Consider the following 19,107-nt stretch of genomic DNA (forward strand, 5'->3'; position numbering starts at 1 on the left):
GCTACATTCTCTTCTTATAGGATATGAACTGAAAACCCCCCACTAAACCAAACATTCCTACCACAGATAATATGGCCAATTCCGTGGCTCGCAGCTGACAAAGTCCCACCACCTGCCGGCTCCCCACCCCGCGGGAGGTGCCTGGGGCGGATGTAACAGGGGGACACGCGCGGTCGGAACGGACGATGTCATGGCTCCTCCTGACCCCAAACCCTCCGGAGCTCTCGATAATGAAACCAGAGCAGGCAGGTGCTCACTGTGCCCCCAGCCAGGGCCAAGGTGCATCCAGCCCCACGGACAGTCTGACCCACAGCCGGACAGAGGAAACCCTTTCCCAGGATCCCTGCTGGGCCTGTGGAACTCCTTGCCACAGAGACACGGGAGCACAGAGTTGGGCCAGTTCAAAGTGATGCAGGAGGGGCAGTGTCTGGGCACTCACCCCGCTGGCCCCCGCACTCTGACCCGCTCTCGCTGCCGGGGGGGCTTCCCCAGTGGGGCCTGAGCAAAGTGCTGCCCGGCCTGAGGGCTGGTTTGGTACCGAGCATCTTCCCCCTGCTCACCCCGAGGGCCCCTGTGCTCAGAGATGCAGCCACCTCAGGGCGGAGGCAGCAGCCAGAGGGGGAGGGGCACCTGATGCACATTTTGCTCCAGGATATTTTGGTGGGAATCCTCCCCTGGGCAGAGCCTGGGATGTTCAGTGGCTCTGCAGAGCGCAAAGGGCCCAGACCGACTCTGCCCCTCACACCCACGCTGCCCTGGGGCTGTGGGGCAGGGGAGCCCTCGGCCAGAGCTGGTACCTGTGAGTGCTGAGAGGGACGTGTCTTCCCTGGGAACCCCCTCAGGCAGCTGCGTCCCGCACCTCTCTCAGCCCAGCGTCGGCAGCAGCGTCCCGCTCTGAGAGCCGGCACAGGGCTGGGCCCTGGTTATAACCCAGCTCTGTGCATCCCGATGGGTTTTCTCAACCTCCAAGAGGGACTCGGCGTCTGGATGCAAGAGTCTGGAGCTGGAGACACTCTGGCAAATCCCCTGTCTCCATGCCTGGGCTTCTGAGACAATTAACCAGCGTTAGTTGTAAACAGCCATTTAGAGCCCTTCTGAGGGGAGGGGAGAACTCCTGGGCCCAGGGCAGGGCAGCTCTGGGGCGTTGTGCTTATTTAATGATGACAGATGATTAGCGGTGAGGCTAGGGCCAATGGGAGCTCTCCGAGGGGTCTGAGGCCCTGCCAGTTCCCAGAAGGGGGATGAATGCAGGCAGGCCTGTGCTGGGTAAAGTAGGCAAATTGTTTTACTAAACCCTTTCCAAAGCCCTGGCCTGTTTGCTGAAAGGATCATGTGAGTGGCAAGAGTGAAACGGGGACACAAGGCGCCCAAGGGGAAGCTCTGGGAGGGATGCGCTGAGACAATGGCAGAATCTGGCGGAGGGGAGCTGAAGCCAGGCTCAGGGAGTTGGTGTTTGGGGCTCAGGTCTCCACCGCCAGTGGGAGGCGCTAGAACGGAGGCTGCACCCGAGAGTGGAACTGGAACCCCACAGCCGGAGGCAGGGCCACAAGGGTCCAGTGGGTGGGACCCAAACACAGGGACTCTCAGAGAGATGCAGAGAAGTTATCTGGTCTCTGTCATTGGCACAGGTCTGACTGCAGCTGCAATCCCGTGTCCTATTCTGGTGCCCATGGTCGCAGGTGGAGGTGGATACATTGAGGAGGTTCAGAGAGGAGTCCCAGGACTTAGTATAAGATTAACACCTGCCTTGCTGTGATAGGCCCATAGTCTAACTACCTGAGCAAAGGTGGGGGAGGGGGAGCTAGTAACAGTCTGTAGGTACCTTTAGGGGATACAATATTAGGTAACAGGCCTCCCAGCTGAGCACAAATGTGTGCTGCACAATCCAGTGGCTGGAGGTTGAAAGTAAAGAAATTCTGGCAGGAAATCAGGGCACATGAGTTAATTGGTGACCGTAACTATCTACCAGGGGTCATGGCCGATTCCTCGTCTCTGGGAATGTTTAGCTCAAGGCTGTCTCTCTAACGCACTGGTCACCAGCCTGGAGACTGGGATCTTGTGGTAGATCTTGCAGCCTCTGACAGGAGACCCTGACTGGTTTGGCCTGGAGCTAGAGCACTTCAGTTGCCTTCCCCCTGACTGCTGTGCTACTCCTGGCCTCAGCTTTCAAGCAGGCCCCCCGGGGGGCTTCTGTTTATTGTACAGGGTGGGGCAGCAGAAGAGAGCGGCCACTGATGTCAGGGTGTCCCCTTCTCCCCAGCTCTGTACCCGCATCTGCACAGAATGAGCAGGGTGGGGCCTTGGAGAAGGGGTAGGGATGGAGGTGGGACAAGGAGATTTGGGTTTGGGGTAGATCCTGGCTTGTCTTAAGTTGTAAAAGTGGTCTTGCACTTAAGAAGGCTGGAGACCGCTGCTCCAAAGGATCTGCTCTGGGAATGATTCTGGGGGCGTTCTCGGGCCTGCGGGATGCAGATGGGATGCTCCCAATGGTCCCTTCTGTCCTTGCAACCTGCAAACATGTCCCAGGAGTCAGCTGGGCCCATTAGCCCTGCAAGCTCGTGCTGAGCTCAGTGCAGGTGTTGTCTGTTCATATCCATGGGCAATTTAGCCCTCCGGGGAGAAATTCAGATGTGACGGCAGCCCCTCGGAAATGCCACTATAGATGGGTGCATCACAGGGCTGGGGCACAGCATAGAATTAACATTGTAGGTGAGAAAAATAACCTGAGCCCGTAAAGCCTCCAGACTGAGCAATGAACGTGCATCCCTGGCCATGAGGGACTCACGGGGCTGGTGAGCAAACCCCCCGCAGCATCCTGGGGTGAATGTCCATGTCCCGCTGAGTCAGGCCACTCCCAGTGGTTCCTGCTCTGTTTCTCTAGGCCCTCACATGTCCCAGGATTCTCATTCCATCACGTGCAGGTGTATCCCTGGCAGACCCCGGTCGTCTGCAGTCAGAATCGTACCTGGGACCTTTGGAGATTCGTGCATTAGCCAATACTGCAGGGGTGAGGAACCCTGAGGCCCGGGCTCCGGATGGGATAATTCGCACAACAGGAATATTGGTACAGAAGGGTGCAGCTTGCTCAGGAAGGATGGTGGGGGGAAGGAGCGGGTGTTGCCTTATATATTAAAAATAAATTCAGCTAGACTGAGGTGGAGATGGACGTAGAAGACAGATGTGCTGAGAGTCTCTGGGCTTGGTTAAAAGGGGTAAAAACCCTGGGTGGAAATCCCACACCATGCTCTCCTTACTTGCACACTGTGGCTGGTGGAGGTTCAGAACTGAAGGTGGCAATGGCATCCCATGCCCCGGCCCTCATGGGAGGACAAGACGGCTATAATAGGCACTTGGTGCATGATAGAGCTGCCAGCTTGGTGACACATGGACACCACTGACAGGTGCCTCACAGACTATTGCGCCTACTCTCAGGATGACCCTCTTTTGCCAGTGGAGAAACTGAGGCAGCAGGAAGGGAAGTATCCCGAGCCAGGCACACAGCCCTCCACCCGATGGCTGCTCATCCCTTGCTCTGTCTCTCGCGTGCCCTGCTCCTGTGGCCCCTGCCATAGCACAGGGGCCTGGTGCTATGTCCCAGGGACTCTCCAGTGAGGGGATCTCCCCTGATTTTGGCAGGGCAGATCCCACTTCTGCCAGCTGAGAAAGTGTCAGCAGAGCTGCCAGCTGGAAGAGGCGAGCCCAGCTCTACCACAGATTGGCTGGCGACCTTGGGCACAGCCTGTCCCGGCAGGACCTGAGGGGTATTTATTATGGCTGGGGGGCTGCTACTGATGGTGTCTATCGAAGCATTTGCGTCACACTCTGTCCTTGCCGGGCTCCTTTCAGAGCAGTGCTGGCCTCTGTGCCCTGGGGTCAGTCCCAGGTGGGGTGTGCACCCTGGGAAGCAAGCAGGACAAGAGCAGCATGGAAATCAGCTTGGGTGGTTGCAGCGTTTAGCTCCTTCTTTCAGAAAGCTCCTGTTTCAGAAGGGCGGCCGCTGTAGCCCCTCAGGGTACGTTGCTTGCCTGATGTACTGCGTGTGGTGTTGTAGGATTATGGTAGAACCATACAAAGCATCATTTCAATGACCATGATCTCTCTGCACCATGTCTTGTACAACGTGGGCCAAGGAACTCAAAAGCTCCCATCCAGAAATGGTACATGCCTATGAAAAGCAGGTTCCTTGCTGCTTCGTCTGTACAACTCCCAGGCCTGTACCATTGTTGGGTGTGAAGTTGGGAGTATTGGCTCTGCTCGCATTTCAGACGTTTGCTTCTGGGAGGGGGGAACAAGCTCAGCCAGCCCATTGCAAGAGGGGGCTTGTCAAGTGGTTAGCAGCACTTGACTGACAGTGCACCTCAAGTGGTGCCAATCCACATCCGAGGAGCTGTGCTGTGACTGTTCACACCAGCGGGGGAGCCAGGGCTCCTCAGGGCCGAGTCAGGCACGGGCAGGAGACTTGCTCATCCTAGGACCGACTGTTACACAGCGAGAACAGGGGGAGCCCATGCCCCCACCCACACACAAGCATGGTTATAAAAAGGGCCCTACAGTTTCCACCATTTGTCTTCAATCCTGCTAGTCATCTCTGAGGCATCTTTGCTATCAGCTGAAGCCAGAAGGTCTGATGACCCATCCTAACAGAGAATGTACCCCAGGGACTTGTCTGATGCTGGCAGATTGTTGCATCTCTGCTACACACCTGCAGCCAGAACTTTGCAATTGGTCTTTGTAATTTGATTTCTTTAACTATTTATTTAACTTTCTTTCTTTCTTTCTTTCTTTCTTTCTTTCTTTCTTTCTTTCTTTCTTTCTTTCTTTCTTTCTTTCTTTCTTTCTTTCTTTCTTTCTTTCTTTCTCTTTCATAAAGGGTACAACATCATCCAAAGCACAGAATTTGGTGGTGATGGGGGACTTAAGGTATGCAGATATAAGCTGGGAAAATAACACAGCAGGGCACAGACTATCCAATAAGTTCTTGGATTGCATTGGAGACAATTTTTTATTTCTGAAAGTTGAGTAAGCTACTGGGGGGGGGAGAGCTCTTCTAGATTTGATTTTAACATAGAGGGAAGAACTGGTTGATAATTTGAAGTGGAAGGCGGGTTGGGTGAAAGTGACCATGAAATCATAGAGTTCATGATTCTAAGGAATGGTGGAAGGCAGAACAGAAATAGAGACAATGGATTTCAGGAAGGCAGATTTTAGTAAGCTCAGAGAGCTGGTAGGTAAGGTCACATGGGAAGCAAGACTAAAAGGAAAAACAACTGATGAGACTTGGCAGTTTCTAAAAGGGACATTATTAAGGGCCCAAAAGCAAGCTATTCCACTGAATGGGAAGGATAGAAAGTATTGCAAAAGACCACCTTGGCTTAATCTGGAAATCTTGCATGATCTAAAAATCAAAAAGGATTGATATAAAAAGTGGAAACCATTTCAAATGACAAAGGATGAATATAAGCAAACAACACATGGAAGCAGGAGCAAGATTAGAAAGGCAAAGGCACAAAAAGAACTCAAACTAGCTACAGACATAAAGGGAACAAGAAGACGTTCTGTAAATATAATAGAAGCAAGAGGACGATGAAGGACAGGGTAGGCCCACTGCTCAGTGAGGAGGAAGAAACAATTGACTGGGAACTTGGAAATGGCAGAGGTGCTTTATGACTTCTTTGTTTCAGTCTTCACCAAGAAGTCTGATGATAGAGTGCCTGATGAAATGCATTGTAGAATACTCAAGGAGCTGATAGAGGAGGTATCTGAGCCTTTAGCAATCATCTTTGAAAAGTGATGGAAGTCGGGAGAGATTCCAGAAGACTGGAAAAGGGTAACTCTAGTGCCCAGCTATAAAAAGAGAAATAAGAGCAACCCAGGAAACAGACCAGTCAGTTTAACTTCTGTGCCAGGAAAGACAATAGAGCAGGTAATTAAGGAATTCATCTGCAAATACCTGGAAGATTATAAGGTGATAGGTAATAGCCATAATGGATTTGTAAAGAACAAATCATGTCAAACAAATCTGATAGCTTTCTTTGATAGGATAACAAGTCTTAGTGGATGTGACGGTGCATTGGGGTTCCCCCGCCTCCTGCACCCCCGAAATGGCACGAACAGACTCCACCAGCCAGTAGAACAGAGGGAGTTTATTGCTTCCCCAGGATACAGCACAGCACAGATGGAATCTGGTTTCAGGGCAGGCCTAGGATGCCTCAGCCCCCCTTGATATGGGGGGGGGTTCGGCTTCTAAACCCCCAGCCTGTTGCTTAGGCTGCTTCCTCCATGATCCCAGACAGAAACCAACCTAACTCTCTTCCAGCCCTGCCCCCCCAGCCAGGGGCAGCATTCCACCTTCCTTTCTTTCTCTCCCTGGGGCGTAGCTGGTCAGACAGGTTGAGAGACCCTCTTTGCATAATGACTCAGCCCCTGTCTTGCTGGAAAGTGGTACAGACAGCAGAGGTCGCCCACAGCCCCAGCAAGTTACCCCCACTACGTCACAGTGGATAAGGGAGAAGAGGTGGACGTGGCATAAGTAGACTTCAGGAAGGCATTTAATATGCTCTCACATTATGTTCTTATCAATAAACTACGCAAATACAACTTAGATAGGGTTACTATAGGGTGGGTGCATAACTGGCTGGACAACCATTCTCAGAGAGTAGTTATTAACGGTTCACAGTCATGCGAACAAGTAGGGTTCCACAGGGGTCTGTTCTGGGACCGGTTCTGTTCTACATCTTCATCAATGAGTTAGATATTGGCATAGAGAGGATGCATATTAAGTTTGAGAAGATATCAAGCTGGAAGGGGTTGGAAGAGAGGGTGAAAATTCAAACTGATCTGGACAAACTGGAGAAATGATCGGAGGAAAACAGGATGAAGTTTAATAAGGACAAATACAAAGTGCTCCACTTAGGAAGGAACAATCCATTACACACATACAGAATGGGAAGCGACTGTCTAGGAAGGAGTCCTGCAGAAAGAGATCTAAGGGTGTGTCCACAGAGCCTCACATGCCTACCACACAAGCCTGTTCCCAATCCTCTGCTGCTTCTATACGGCTTCCCAGCTTCCCTCCCTGCTCTTGTTTGGCGTGTGAGGCCCAGCACTGTGTCCTCATAGCATCTTTTGTCACTGCCCCGGAGTAGAGGAAGCCCACATCGGTGGTCCTGGAGCAGTAGGCAGGAAACTGAAAGGCGGGGTACATGGCCAAACTGCAGGAGTCCAGACACCTGCAATGAGCAAGGGGCTGGTACGATGCATCTGAGAGCTGTGCCCAGACCCATCCCCAGGGTCTCCCCCTGACACAGCAGTGAGGGCAGCAACAGGGTTTAAGGTCTCTGACTGGCCAGGAGCTGAAAGAGTCACATGAGCAGCTGGCCCCACAGAGCTCCCTGCAAAAGCCAGAGCCCCAGGACCAAACACTAGGAGCCTTTCCGTGTAGTTAGCCTGAGCAGCCTGTCCTGGATCTGTTTGGTTCTCACACCGTAGATGATGGGGTTTAGCATGGGGGGCAGCAAGAGATGCAGGCTGGAAATGAAAACATTGACATATCGGGGCACATTCTGGACATAACGAAATATGAGGGAAGAGAGCAGACCGGGGACATAAAATAATGCGATGGCACAGAGGTGGGAGCCGCAGGTCCCAAAAGTCTTGAGCCGGGCGTCCTTTGTGGGGAGGCGGAAGATGGCCCTGAGGATCTGCACATAGGACACAGCAATGAAAAACACATCCACGCCATGCACACAGATTATCAAAAACAGGCCATAGTGACTACTGATGCTGGTGTCAGCACAAGCCAGACTCACCACGTTCATGTGACCACACTGTGGGTAGGCGATGATGTTGGTTCTGCAATATGGCCACTGCCTCGCCAGAAGGACCATGGGGAGGACAAGTATGATGCCGCGCAGTACGACAACCAGGGCGCTCTTGGCCAAAACTGGGTCTGTCATGATGGCAGAATATCTCAGGGGATTGGAAATGGCCACGTAGCGATCCACAGCCATGGCCACGAAGATCCCAGACTCCATTGTGAAGATGCCATGAATGCAGAACATCTGGACGAAGCAGCAATTGAAATCGATCTCCCTGGAATTGAACCAGAAGATGCTCAGCATTTTGGGCAGGATGGACGTAGACAGGACCAGGTCGGTGACGGCCAGCATGCAGAGGAAATAGTACATGGGCTCGTGGAGGCTCGGCTCTGTCTTCACGATGAACAGGATGGTGAAGTTCCCCAAGAGGGCTATGGCGTACATGGCGCAGAAGGGGATGGAGACCCAGACTTGGGCCCTCTCCAGGCCAGGAATGCCCTGCAGGATGAAGGTGGAGGGGTTGGTGAAGACAGTGGTGTTGGAATGTGACATGGAGCAGGGAAGAAGTTCTCCAACTTCAATGCAGAACGGAGACTTTCCCTCGGTTCCTCTATGTGCCTAGGCCCTAGTGAGATCGTCACAGTACAAGTGCCTGGAAGGAGAGACAACGGGAATATGAGACACGACATGCACGGCTTGAGGCTGTTCTTATGGGGGAATCAAATTGGATGCTCTTCACACATTGAAAACAGGGATTTTTGTTAGAGAAACAAATTATGAGAAATTGAGCCCACAAATCCCAATCCCATAACGTACAGTGCTCCCCACCTCACTAACTCCTACATGTCCTGCTGTGGGAAGAGGGGGGCCCTGCAAGAGACCTTAAACTGCCCTGCCCCTGAAAGCTTCTGCTTAAAAAACCTCCCCAAGGTGACAATCTCTCTGGACTCGACCTTTGGTGATTTGATGCCACTGCCTAAATACAAAAACCTCTTTCAAAGCCAGGAGACAAACTTAGGAGCTTTTTCCAATGGGATAATTTCAAGTTCTGTAACCCTCCCTGAGGTAGAAGAGGGGTAGCCGTGTTAGTCTGAATCTGCAAAAGTGGCGAGGAGTCCTGTGGCACCTTAGAGACTAACTGAGGTGTAGGGGAGAGCTAGGAAACAAACTACTTTCTTAATAGCAGAACTCCAGTCCCAGGTCCGGGCGCTCAGAACCTCCGGCTTTTTCTTAGGACACAGGAGTCAGATCATTGTCTTAAAAGGGTGATTGTATTAACAAGACAAAGAAGACACATCTGATGATGCGTACTTGTGTTGCTAGGTGTTACAGAGCAACCAAACAAAGGTTAACGCCCAGGGAACAGCTTTCCTAGTGTAACCCCTTCTGTTGGCTAGCCCAGTGTGAAGTTATTCAGCAGAGGGGAAGTTTGTGACTTCTTACACCACTGTGTGTGTGGGGGGGGGGCTAGGCCTGAGGCTGCTTGGTGTGCTCTGCGTTGTGTATGTGAGAGTGCACCTCAGACCAGACCCACTCCGACAAATCACCAGGAACAGGCTTTATTCTGTAAAAAACATAGAACAGGAAAACAGTTCAGCAACCCCGTCTCTCAGCATGCAGCCTGTGTGCTGCTTCTCACACAGTCCTTGCTGAGACCCTGCTGGGGGCAGAGGACACATCCCGCAAGGAACCAGGAAGTCTTCCCAACATGCCGCAGTTTGTAGTCCACAACTTGTAGTTCCCAGGGCTGCTGCTGAAACACACTAGACCTTGGGCTACACTAGCATCGAGTTTCACTTCGAATTTGCCTGGGGTTTAACAGAGAGTTTATCTAAACTAAAAACATAGAAACTAACCAGACTGTGTCTAACTAAACATTCTCTGTTCACTTACGTATCCTTTGTTCCAGGGTTCAGTCCTTCCTCAGGCATGGATAGCACTAAAAATCTGAGGCTTTATTCCTAGTTCAGGCCACCTCTCTCTCTCTCTCCCTGGCTCCCATTCTAAACTCACACACAAAAGGAAACTGAAACAGGCAAAATTTGTTTTTTTTTAAATCTTTCCCTATCTTCCTATTGGCTTTTCTGGCTCCCTGCCAACACTTCCCAGATACCCATTGATCTGAGTTTAACCCTTTACAGGCAGTTTAGTTACTGAATGCTGGGAGGTCTGGGAAAGGGCAGTACCCTCCACCCATCTCAGCTCCTTAATGCAATGAAGGCCGGGCTGGAGCGTCCGGGCTGGGGGCAGCTCCCTCATTATGCAGTTCAAAATCTGAAGTGGAAAAATCCAACCCCTTGCCCAGACCTGTGCTGGGGAATCATCCCAGCAGGACACAGCTCAGGGGAAGGACCAGGGCATGACTGACAGCAGCTCCACCCAATCCCCTGCTCCCTTGCAGCAGTGGCCGAATGAAAGAGTATGTCTGGCTGGCTAAGGGACGGGATGGAGAGTAACCTGCTGTCATTTACCCAATGGGCTCAGCAACGCTATTAGAAAAGTGAAAAACTATGTAAAGTGTCCTGCAACCCAGGACAATAAGGGTATGTCTACACTACCCTCCTAGTTCGAACTAGCGGGGTAATGTATGCATACCGCACTTGCAAATGAAGCCCAGGATTTGAATTTCCCAGGCTTCATTTGCATAAGCGGGGAGACGCCATTTTTAAAACCCCGCTGGTTCGAACCCCGTGCAGCACGGCTACACGTGGCACGAACTAGGTAGTTCGGACTAGGCTTCCTAGTTCGAACTACCGTTACTCCTCATTTCACGAAAGTAAATGAACGAGGTGAATTCATGTTCACATTTTGTTTCAATGGCTCATGGTCATCTGCCCAAGTCTGTACTTCTTGTAGGATTTCTTGCTGTGTTCAAGCTCGCCCAGGGTCTCACAGCTCAGGAGTCCAATGCCCTGGAATTCTGGTAACTGACAGCTGCTTAGTTATCAATTTGTTCCAGAACCCGCTCTCACGACACCTCGATCTGGGACACATCCTCAGCTCTGACCCCTAAAAGCAGGGCTCAGGTTTGGGAATCTCCCTCCCGTCCCCAGCACAGAAGCCTGAGGCAAAGAATTCATTTCCTTTCTCTGCAGGGACCTCCCGCAATTGCTGCTGTGAGGTTTTCAGTCTCTGGCTAGTTGTTCTTCTCGCTCCTCTTTGCCCTTCCCAATCCCCTTTCCGCACTCGATTTCCCAGCGTTTTGCCCCTCTCTCTTTTCCTCACTGGGATTCATCGTGGGCTTTTAAACAATGGTTTTCTGCCTCTCCCTGCTGCTGTGCTGTGGTGTTTCGCCGCGCTGGCTCTTTCCTCTGGCGGGGAACAGAACCAACCGCTCCGAGGAGCAGTCGCGTAAGGTGGCGAGAATCGTTTTCCCAGCGCCCTGGCCGGGGTGACAGGAGCCAGTCACTGCGGGGAAAGCCGACACCCCCGGTACTATGGAGTCGTGGGTTTGAATGGCCCCTCTAATCTCCCTGAGTGTTCCCAGTCCCCAGCACCGTCCTGGCGGGTGGTGTAAGGGGCAGCGGCCTGGACAGCGCCCGAAATACCCAGTGAAATGTGAGTGCCAGTAGCAGTAGGGAAAGCCCACTCACCAGGGTTAGGAAATTGAAGGAAACAGGAAACGTGGGGCACACGTGGGTGCGTCCACAGCTGGCTGGGCGCAAACAGAACGTCATGTAACCCCCGAAGCGAGCCGTGCGCCCGGCGCTAGTGGCCTCCGACTGCACAAAGTGATTCCTGTGGGCAGTGGGCGCCTCCGTGGGGTCCCCGTTACAAAAGTGTCTTTTTAAAAAATCCTTCTAAGGCCCAATTCCAGCATGCTGCTGTGACACGGCCACTCCGAGTGATGCTATTTCCCAAGCTCCCCCTCGGTGTGCTGGTCTTAAAAAATGGTCTCCCAGGGTCACAGCTCCTGTAACTGCCATGGCACCGCCGCTTGCGCTAGGATTCGCATGGATCAACTGGTTAACCCTTCCCATGCTGGCTCTGTATCGCCAAATGCAACAACAATAAAAAACAACAAAACAAAAACAAAACAATGACAAAGAAAAAGTCTGCACCCTCTAACTGCCGTGCTCCTCTCAATATCAGGCTACACTCTCTTGTTATATTATTTGAAATGAAAAAAAAAAAACCCCAAACCTTCCTACCCCGGATAATATGGCCAATTCCGTGGCTCTCAGCCTGACAAAGTCCCACCACCTGCCGGCTTCCCACCCCGCGGGAGGCGCCTGGGGTGGGTGTAACAGGGCGACACGCGCGGTCGGAACGGACGATGTCATGGCTCCTCCTGACCCCAAACCCTCCGGAGCTCTCGATAACGAAACCAGAGCAGGCAGGTGCTCACGGTGCCCCCAGCACAGGGCCAAGGAGCATCCAGCCCCACGGACAGTCTGACCCACAGCCGGACAAAGGAAACCCTTTCCCAGGATCGCTGCTGGGCCTGTGGAACTCCTTGCCACAGAGACACTGCAGCAGATCTTGGCTGGGGGGATCAGAGCTGGACTGGCCACTGCAGCCGGTGCTGGCGGTGCTACCACCCATAGGGACCCGCCTGACACCTTCCCTACACAGACCGCACTTTCGGGGCTTCTACGTTTGCAAACGTTCAGCGTTGGACGCAGGTTTCCCTGGCGGGGGCTCTGCTGCCAGCTGAGTTGGTTTCCCATTCCCAGGCCTAACAGGCACCTGCCGTCTCCAGTGGCGCTGGGAGAGGAGACGTCCAGCCCGGGCTGGATCCCAACGTTGGCTTGTTCCAGGGTCCCTGCTCCCCCCATGGCTTCCAGCGACACACGTCAGGGGGCAGCCCCGGCCCCTTCCCACCAGCGCCCTGCGATGCAGGAGGGGCAGTGTCTGGGCACTCAGCCCACTGGCCCCCGCGCTCTGACCAGCTCTCGCTGCCGGGGGGGCTTCCCCAGTGGGGCCTGAGCAAAGTGCTGCCCGGCCTGAGGGCTGGTTTGGTACCGAATGTGCCCCCCCCGCCCCACTGCTCAGCCCGAGGGCCCCTGTGCTCAGAGATGCAGCCACCTCGGGGCGGAGGCAGCAGCCAGAGGGGGAGGGGCACCCAACGATGCACATTTTGCTCCAGGATATTTTAGTGGGAATCCTCCCCTGGGCAGGGCCTGGGATGTTTGTGGCTCTGCAGAGCGCAAGGGGCCCAGACCGACTCTGCCCCTCACACCCACGCTGCCCTGGGGCTGTGGGGCAGGGGAGCCCTCGGCCAGAGCTGGTACCTGTGAGTGCTGAGAGGGACGTGTCTTCCCTGGAACCCCCTCAGGCAGCCGCGTCCCCACCTCTCTCAGCCCAGCGTCTGCAGCAGCGTCCGGCGCCGAGAGCCGGCACAGGGCTGGGCACTGGTTATAACCCAGCTCTGGGCCGTCCCGGGGGGGTTCGCTCTGCCTCCGAGAGAGACGTGGCGTCTGGATGCAAGAGGCTGGAGATGGACACACTCTGGCGAATCCCCAGTCTCCATGCCTGGGCTTCTGGGCCAATTACCCAGCGTTAGGTGTAAACAGCCATTACGGGCCCTTCCCGGGGGAGGGGAGAACTCCTGGGCCCAGGGCTGGGGCGGGGGAGAGCTGGGAGCTCTGGGGAGTTGTGAATATTTAACAATCATGGGTGATTAGCGGTGAGCCTAGGGCCAATGTGAGCTCTCGGGGGTCCTGAGGCCCTGCCGGTGCTGGGGGGGGGATCCAGGCAGGCCGGTCTGTAGACAGGAGAGCAGCGAGAGGCCTACGGGGTGTCACTGAGGGGTCAGAGATCAGTGGCTCCCATCCCACACTCACATCGTCCTGCCCGGCCCCTTTCATGGAAGGATCTTGAGAGCAAAAGGAAAGTCCCCGGGAGCGTATCCCCACACATGGGTAAACTGAGGCAGGGAGTTTGGGGTGGCAGGATGACGGACAGAGTCGGGAGTCCTGGCTTCCCTGCTGTAACCGTTTTCTCTCCAAACCAAAAGGCAGCTGGCAAGGACGCTGTGGGGAGCTTCTCAAATCTTGGCTGAAGTCCAGGTACGTCACACCTGCCACGAGGCCCATATTGACAGAGCCCGTTACCTCCTCCCGCCCAACAAACAGCCCTGCCGGAGCGGGACCCTATTGTCCTCTGGGTTACAGCAGGAGAGTCAGGGATCCCGACTCTGGCCTTCATCCTGCCACGCCAAACTCCCTGCCTCAGTTTGCCCATGTGTGGACTGGCCCAGCAAGGAAAATAACACAACACCAGTGGTCATCTCCTACTGCTCCCAGCTTAAACCCTCCAGCGCATCGTTAACGATCCACAGCCTGTCCTGGAAAACAACCCCTCCCTCTTGCAGGCCTTGGGAGACAGGCCAGACCTCACCCACAGACACTCTCACCCGGACACTGCCCCCACAACAAACCCAGCTGCCAACTCGTCTACACAAGCGACAGCATCCCAGGGCCAATCACAACACCCCCACCTGGGGCTCACCCACCTGCACCTCCACCAATGTGATCTGTGCATCGAGTGCCAGCCAGGCTCCCTGCCATGGACACTGGCCAGACCGAGCAGTGTCTGCGCCAAAGGAGAACTGGACACGACTCAGACCCCCACACAAACCTGCAGAGCGACATTTTAACCCGCCTGGGCACTCAGTCATGGGTTACAAGCTGCCATTCTTCCGCAAAGGAATTTCTCCAGCCAATTACAGAGAAGTGCATCTACACAGCACAGGCATTTCGAAACAACGGATGCTATTTCGAGATCACAATGTGAGCGTCTACACCGCAATTCTGTTATTTCGAAATAATTTCAAAATAACGGAGGGCTTATTCCGACTTCTGTAACCCTCATTGCACGAGGAATAACGCTCATTCTGAAATAGCCGTACTGGAATAGCTGTCGTGTGAATGCCCCACGGCTGCTAGTTCAAAACAGCTCCCCCTCCACACCACCCTGAGGGCCATTTAGAGCAATTGCTCCCCGGTGCCTCCGGGGGCTGTAAATCGAGGTACCACGTCCACATTAGGGGAGCCTGCATTGGACTCATTCTGAGGTTTCCCTGAAGTGTAGATGTGCCATTTCGAAATAAGCATGCTGTCTAGCCATACACAGAGACACTGCAGAAGTGAAGACATTAAGTGGTTCGCCCATTGCAAATGCAGTTTCTCCTGCCTTGAACATCCACCTTTTCACATCCAAAACTATGAATGGGGCACATGCAGCCCACTTAATTAGCCTCATTAACAGCAGCCCTACAATTGAGATGTGCTTCTGCTGCTTTTACATATATCTTTTGGATTCTGTTATTTCCACTCCAACTCATCAGAGGAAGTGTGTTTTGCCCATGAAAGCTTATGATCCTATATAGAATCTTAGAACACTAGGACTGGAAGGGACCTCGAGAGTCATCGAGTCCAGTCCCCTGCCATCAGGGCAGGACCCAGCACCATCTAGACCAGGGGTACCCAACCTTTTGGGGCTGCTGGGCATCCAGGGGTGGGGCCACTCACACGCCGGGTGTCCAGGGGTGGGGCCGCCCATGCACCACATGCCCGGGTCTGGCACAGCACATGCGCTGCGCGCCCAGGACAGGGGCCGCCCATGTACCATGAGCCCGGGGTAGGGGCTGCTCATGTGCCATGCACCCGGGCCTGGCACCACATATGTGCCGTGCGCCCGGGGCAGAGGCCGCCTATGCGCCGTGCACCCGGGGCTGGAACTGCGCATGCGCCAGAGACAGGGCCGGCCCAGATCATTCAACGGGTGCACATAAATGCCCCGGCGAGCGCCATGTCTCCCGCGGGCACCTTGTTGGGGACCACTGATCTAGACCATCCCCGATAGATGTCTGTCCAACCTGCTCCCAAATATCTCCAGAAATAGAGATTCCACAACCTCCCCAGGCAATTTATTCCAGTGTTTGACCACCCTGACAGGTGGGAACTTTTTCCTAATGTCCAACCTAAACCTCCCTTGCTGCAGTTTAAGCCCATTGCTTCTTGTCCTGTCCTCAGAGGCCAAGGGGAACAAGGTTTCTCCCTCCTCCTTGTAACACCCTTTTAGATACACGTCCCCTCTCAGTCTTCTCCTTTCCAAACTAAAAAAGCCTGATTCCTTCAACCTTCCCTCATGGCTCATGTTCTCTAGACCTTTCATCATTTGTATTGTTCTTCTCTGGACCTTCTCCAATTTCTCCACATCTTTCCTGAAATGTGGTGCCCAGAACTGGACACAAGACTCCAACTGGGGCCTAATCAGTGCAGAGTACAGCAGAAGAATGACTTCTCGTGTCTTGCTCACAACACTCCTGTTAATGTAGCCCAGAACCATGTTTGCTTTTTTTGCAACAGCATCACACTGCTGACTCATATTCAGCTTGTGGTCCACTGTGGCCTCTAGATCCGTTTCTGCAGGACTCCTTTAGACAGTCGCTTTCCATTCTGTGTATGTGAAATAGATTGTTCCTTCCTAAGTGGAGCACTTTGCATTTGCCCTTATTAAACTTCATCCTGTTGACCTCAGACCATTTCTCTAGTTAGTCCAGACCTTTTTGAATTATGACCCTATCCTCCAAAGCAGTAGCAACCCCTCCCAGCTTGGTATCATCTGCAAACTTAATATATTTTGTTAGTCACTAAGGCCATGTCTACATTACACATTTTGCCAGAAGAGCCAATGCAAATGAAGCACTGATTAGAATTTTCTCGTGCTTCATTTGCATAATCTCTTCTGTTCCATTTTTGTGCAAAAACATGCAGGCTGTGTCTACACTGCACCCCTTTTCTGGAAAAGGGATGCAGATTAGACACATCGGAATAGCAAAATCCACGGGGGATTTAAATATCCCCCGCGGCATTTGCATTTACATGGCTGCTGCTTTTTTCCGGCTTGGGGATAAGCTGGAGAAAAGCGCCAGTCTAGACGTGATTCTTGGGAAAATAAGCCCTTTTCTGGAGGATCTCTTTTTCCTACTTGAAAGTAGGAGAGAGCTTGAGTTATCACAGGGGCAACCACCTTAGCCAGGCAGGAACACAGTCAACGTTTTGTGGAGGCAGGAAAAGGGAATAAGGGAATTTGTGAGCAGCCATCTTGGTCTTGTTAACGAGAGCAAGAGTCAGGCTAAGTCTGTGGCCTGACAACGCGAGATCTGTGATTAGACGCTGCCTTTGCCTCTCGCCTCCATACGGAGATAAGGACAGAACACTGACTCTGGCAGAGACCTTGAGATATGGAGAATCTGGGTGGAACTAAATAACTGTTAGCCATTGGTGTTTGTAATGGGAAGGAGACTAATAGTTATTGTTATTATATCTAATAGACAGTATAGAAACTGCTTCAGAATTGCTCCTATTCGAAGATCTGCTTCGGGAGGGGGGGGCTTCCCCCCTGTCCAAACCAGTTTTTCCCTTGCTGCAGCTCGTAATAAAACTGCCTCTGGCTACTTGTTGCTTAAACACAACGCAGAGTGAAGGCTTCTTTTCTTCCACACTTTGAAACTTCAGAGGCAGGAATGAGACGTGTACGGACAGGCCAATCATATTCAGTAAAGTGCAACTTTGCCACAGGACAGATTTCATACCGTGTGTGACGAGGTGCGGCCATAGACGACCCCTCGGGGGTGCTGACACGGCCACTGCCACTCGCCTTCCCGCTCTCTGGGGCTCCTCACTGCCTAGTCCTGCTGGGCCTGCTCCCCCCCAGCCAAGGCCCCGAGCTGAGGACCCTGCCCCCCCCGAGGAGCAGCACAGACTCTGAACCTGTTCAGGTCCAAGGAGAGGGCGGTTTAGGGCCCAGCCTCCTGGGATAGCACTCCCTGGATGGGATCAGACCCCAAAGAATTAGGTGAGCCACCTTTAATAATGAAAGGGAGAATTTTCACACTGGTTGCCCTCCCCCCTCCAGGTAACAATCTCTTTCACTGGATTTGATAGAAAATAAAAACGGTTTTATGAAGTGGAAGCCGTAGGATTGAAGTGGGAATAAGTGAAGTCAGGCAGAGCAAAGTAGGTTACAGATCAAAAGAAACAAAACCGCTTGGCTGATTCTCCACTGAAACCTCAGCACAAACTTAATCAAACTCCCCCTAAACCCTCTTTTCCAGCTGCCCCTCCAAACCAGGGCTCTCTTCCACGCCCTGGGGTCCCTGGCTCCTTCCTTCAGGTGCAGCCCAGGCAAAAGACCCAGGCCTCTGCTTCCCTGTTCCTTTTGGTAAGGAGTTGAGGCCACTCGCTACCAACCACTGCTCAGACCGAAGGACGAAAGATTGTTGAACAGCGGCTCAGCTAGAAGTTGCGGGTAACACCCTCCATGTCTCCCCTTCACACATTGGAAACTGACCAAGTATCCCCCCTCCACGTGTCTAATTTTCCGCACACAAATGATACGTACGACAGAGTAAGATCAACAGAACCAGCAGACCATGACATGCAGATTGATGGGTTACGTGAAATAATCCGCTCAAACCAGCTTTCAGTTCTGTACATTCATGTCCATGAGTCCATCTCCTACAGCCTGGGGGAATCCGTCACACCCTGCTTTCTGCCATTACATAGCAGTGGTGAATAGGGGTTGCCAGGGCGTTGCTCTGAGTAGAAAGCATCACAGCGCCATCGCTATCGACCTAGAGCTCTGAGAGCGAATGGGGAGGCAAGTGTCCATGTGCCGAAAGGCTGCATTCTGGCCTGTGCCACAGGAGCAAGCCGGGGTAAAGAGAGTTTCCCCACTACCATCACACACAAGACGGGCCCCATGAGAACGTCCCTTTCACTTGCTTGTTCAATGACTGTCACCTGCCCGTCCTGTCTGACTGCAGTTTCCCACGCATCACTGGCTCAGCAGACCTTCTGCCACAGTATCCAGGGGGCCAATGGTCCATCAGTCATGATCTTCATCTTCATGGCAACCCAAAAGGCACGGCGCCTCCTTGCAAGCCACTCGTGGCCTGGACCGCTGTCTGGGAAAGCATTTGGGGTGCTCTCTTGTGGATTCATGCAGTGGCAGTCTTGGATTTTGGCGCCCACGTGATCGCTGGCCACGGAGTGGCATTCTTGGCGTGTCCGCTTCAGGGTGGGCAAGTCTTTCACTAGCCTGTCCCCAGCCAGGAACCTGCCAGAACTGACACCGTGCATGGGGGCAGTGGCTGGGCCCAGCTTTGACTGTCCTCTCTCCTGGTCATGTGCTGCCACCAGAGCCGGAGCCAGGCCAGCCTGCAATTCCCCAACCCCCGTGTTGCTGCCATGCACAGGAGCTGGGGTACCCAGTGCTGTACAGATCCAGAGAAGCACAGCAAGCCTGCTGCCATGCCAACTCCACAAAGGCTGCAGCA

The 19,107-nt window shown here is 53.3% G+C and overlaps 1 protein-coding gene across 1 annotated transcript; it reads right to left on the bottom strand.

The window, feature by feature from the left end:
- Nucleotides 1-7,421: 7,421 nt before the first annotated feature.
- On the bottom strand, nt 7,422-8,369 carry LOC149526159 (olfactory receptor 52E2-like). Its single transcript, XM_089777527.1, has one exon. The coding sequence runs from the start codon at nt 8,367-8,369 to the stop codon at nt 7,422-7,424; it is 948 nt and encodes a 315-aa protein (XP_089633653.1).
- Nucleotides 8,370-19,107: the final 10,738 nt, after the last annotated feature.

The sequence above is a fragment of the Pelodiscus sinensis genome, chromosome 1 (assembly GCF_052426305.1).
Source record: "Pelodiscus sinensis isolate ZL-2025 chromosome 1, ASM5242630v1, whole genome shotgun sequence".
In the NCBI taxonomy this organism is placed as follows: Eukaryota; Metazoa; Chordata; order Testudines; family Trionychidae; genus Pelodiscus; species Pelodiscus sinensis.

Bases quoted from the DNA above. Each gene is read 5' to 3' on its own strand.
- LOC149526159 (XM_089777527.1), bottom strand. From the start codon at position 8,369: ATGTCACATTCCAACACCACTGTCTTCACCAACCCCTCCACCTTCATC.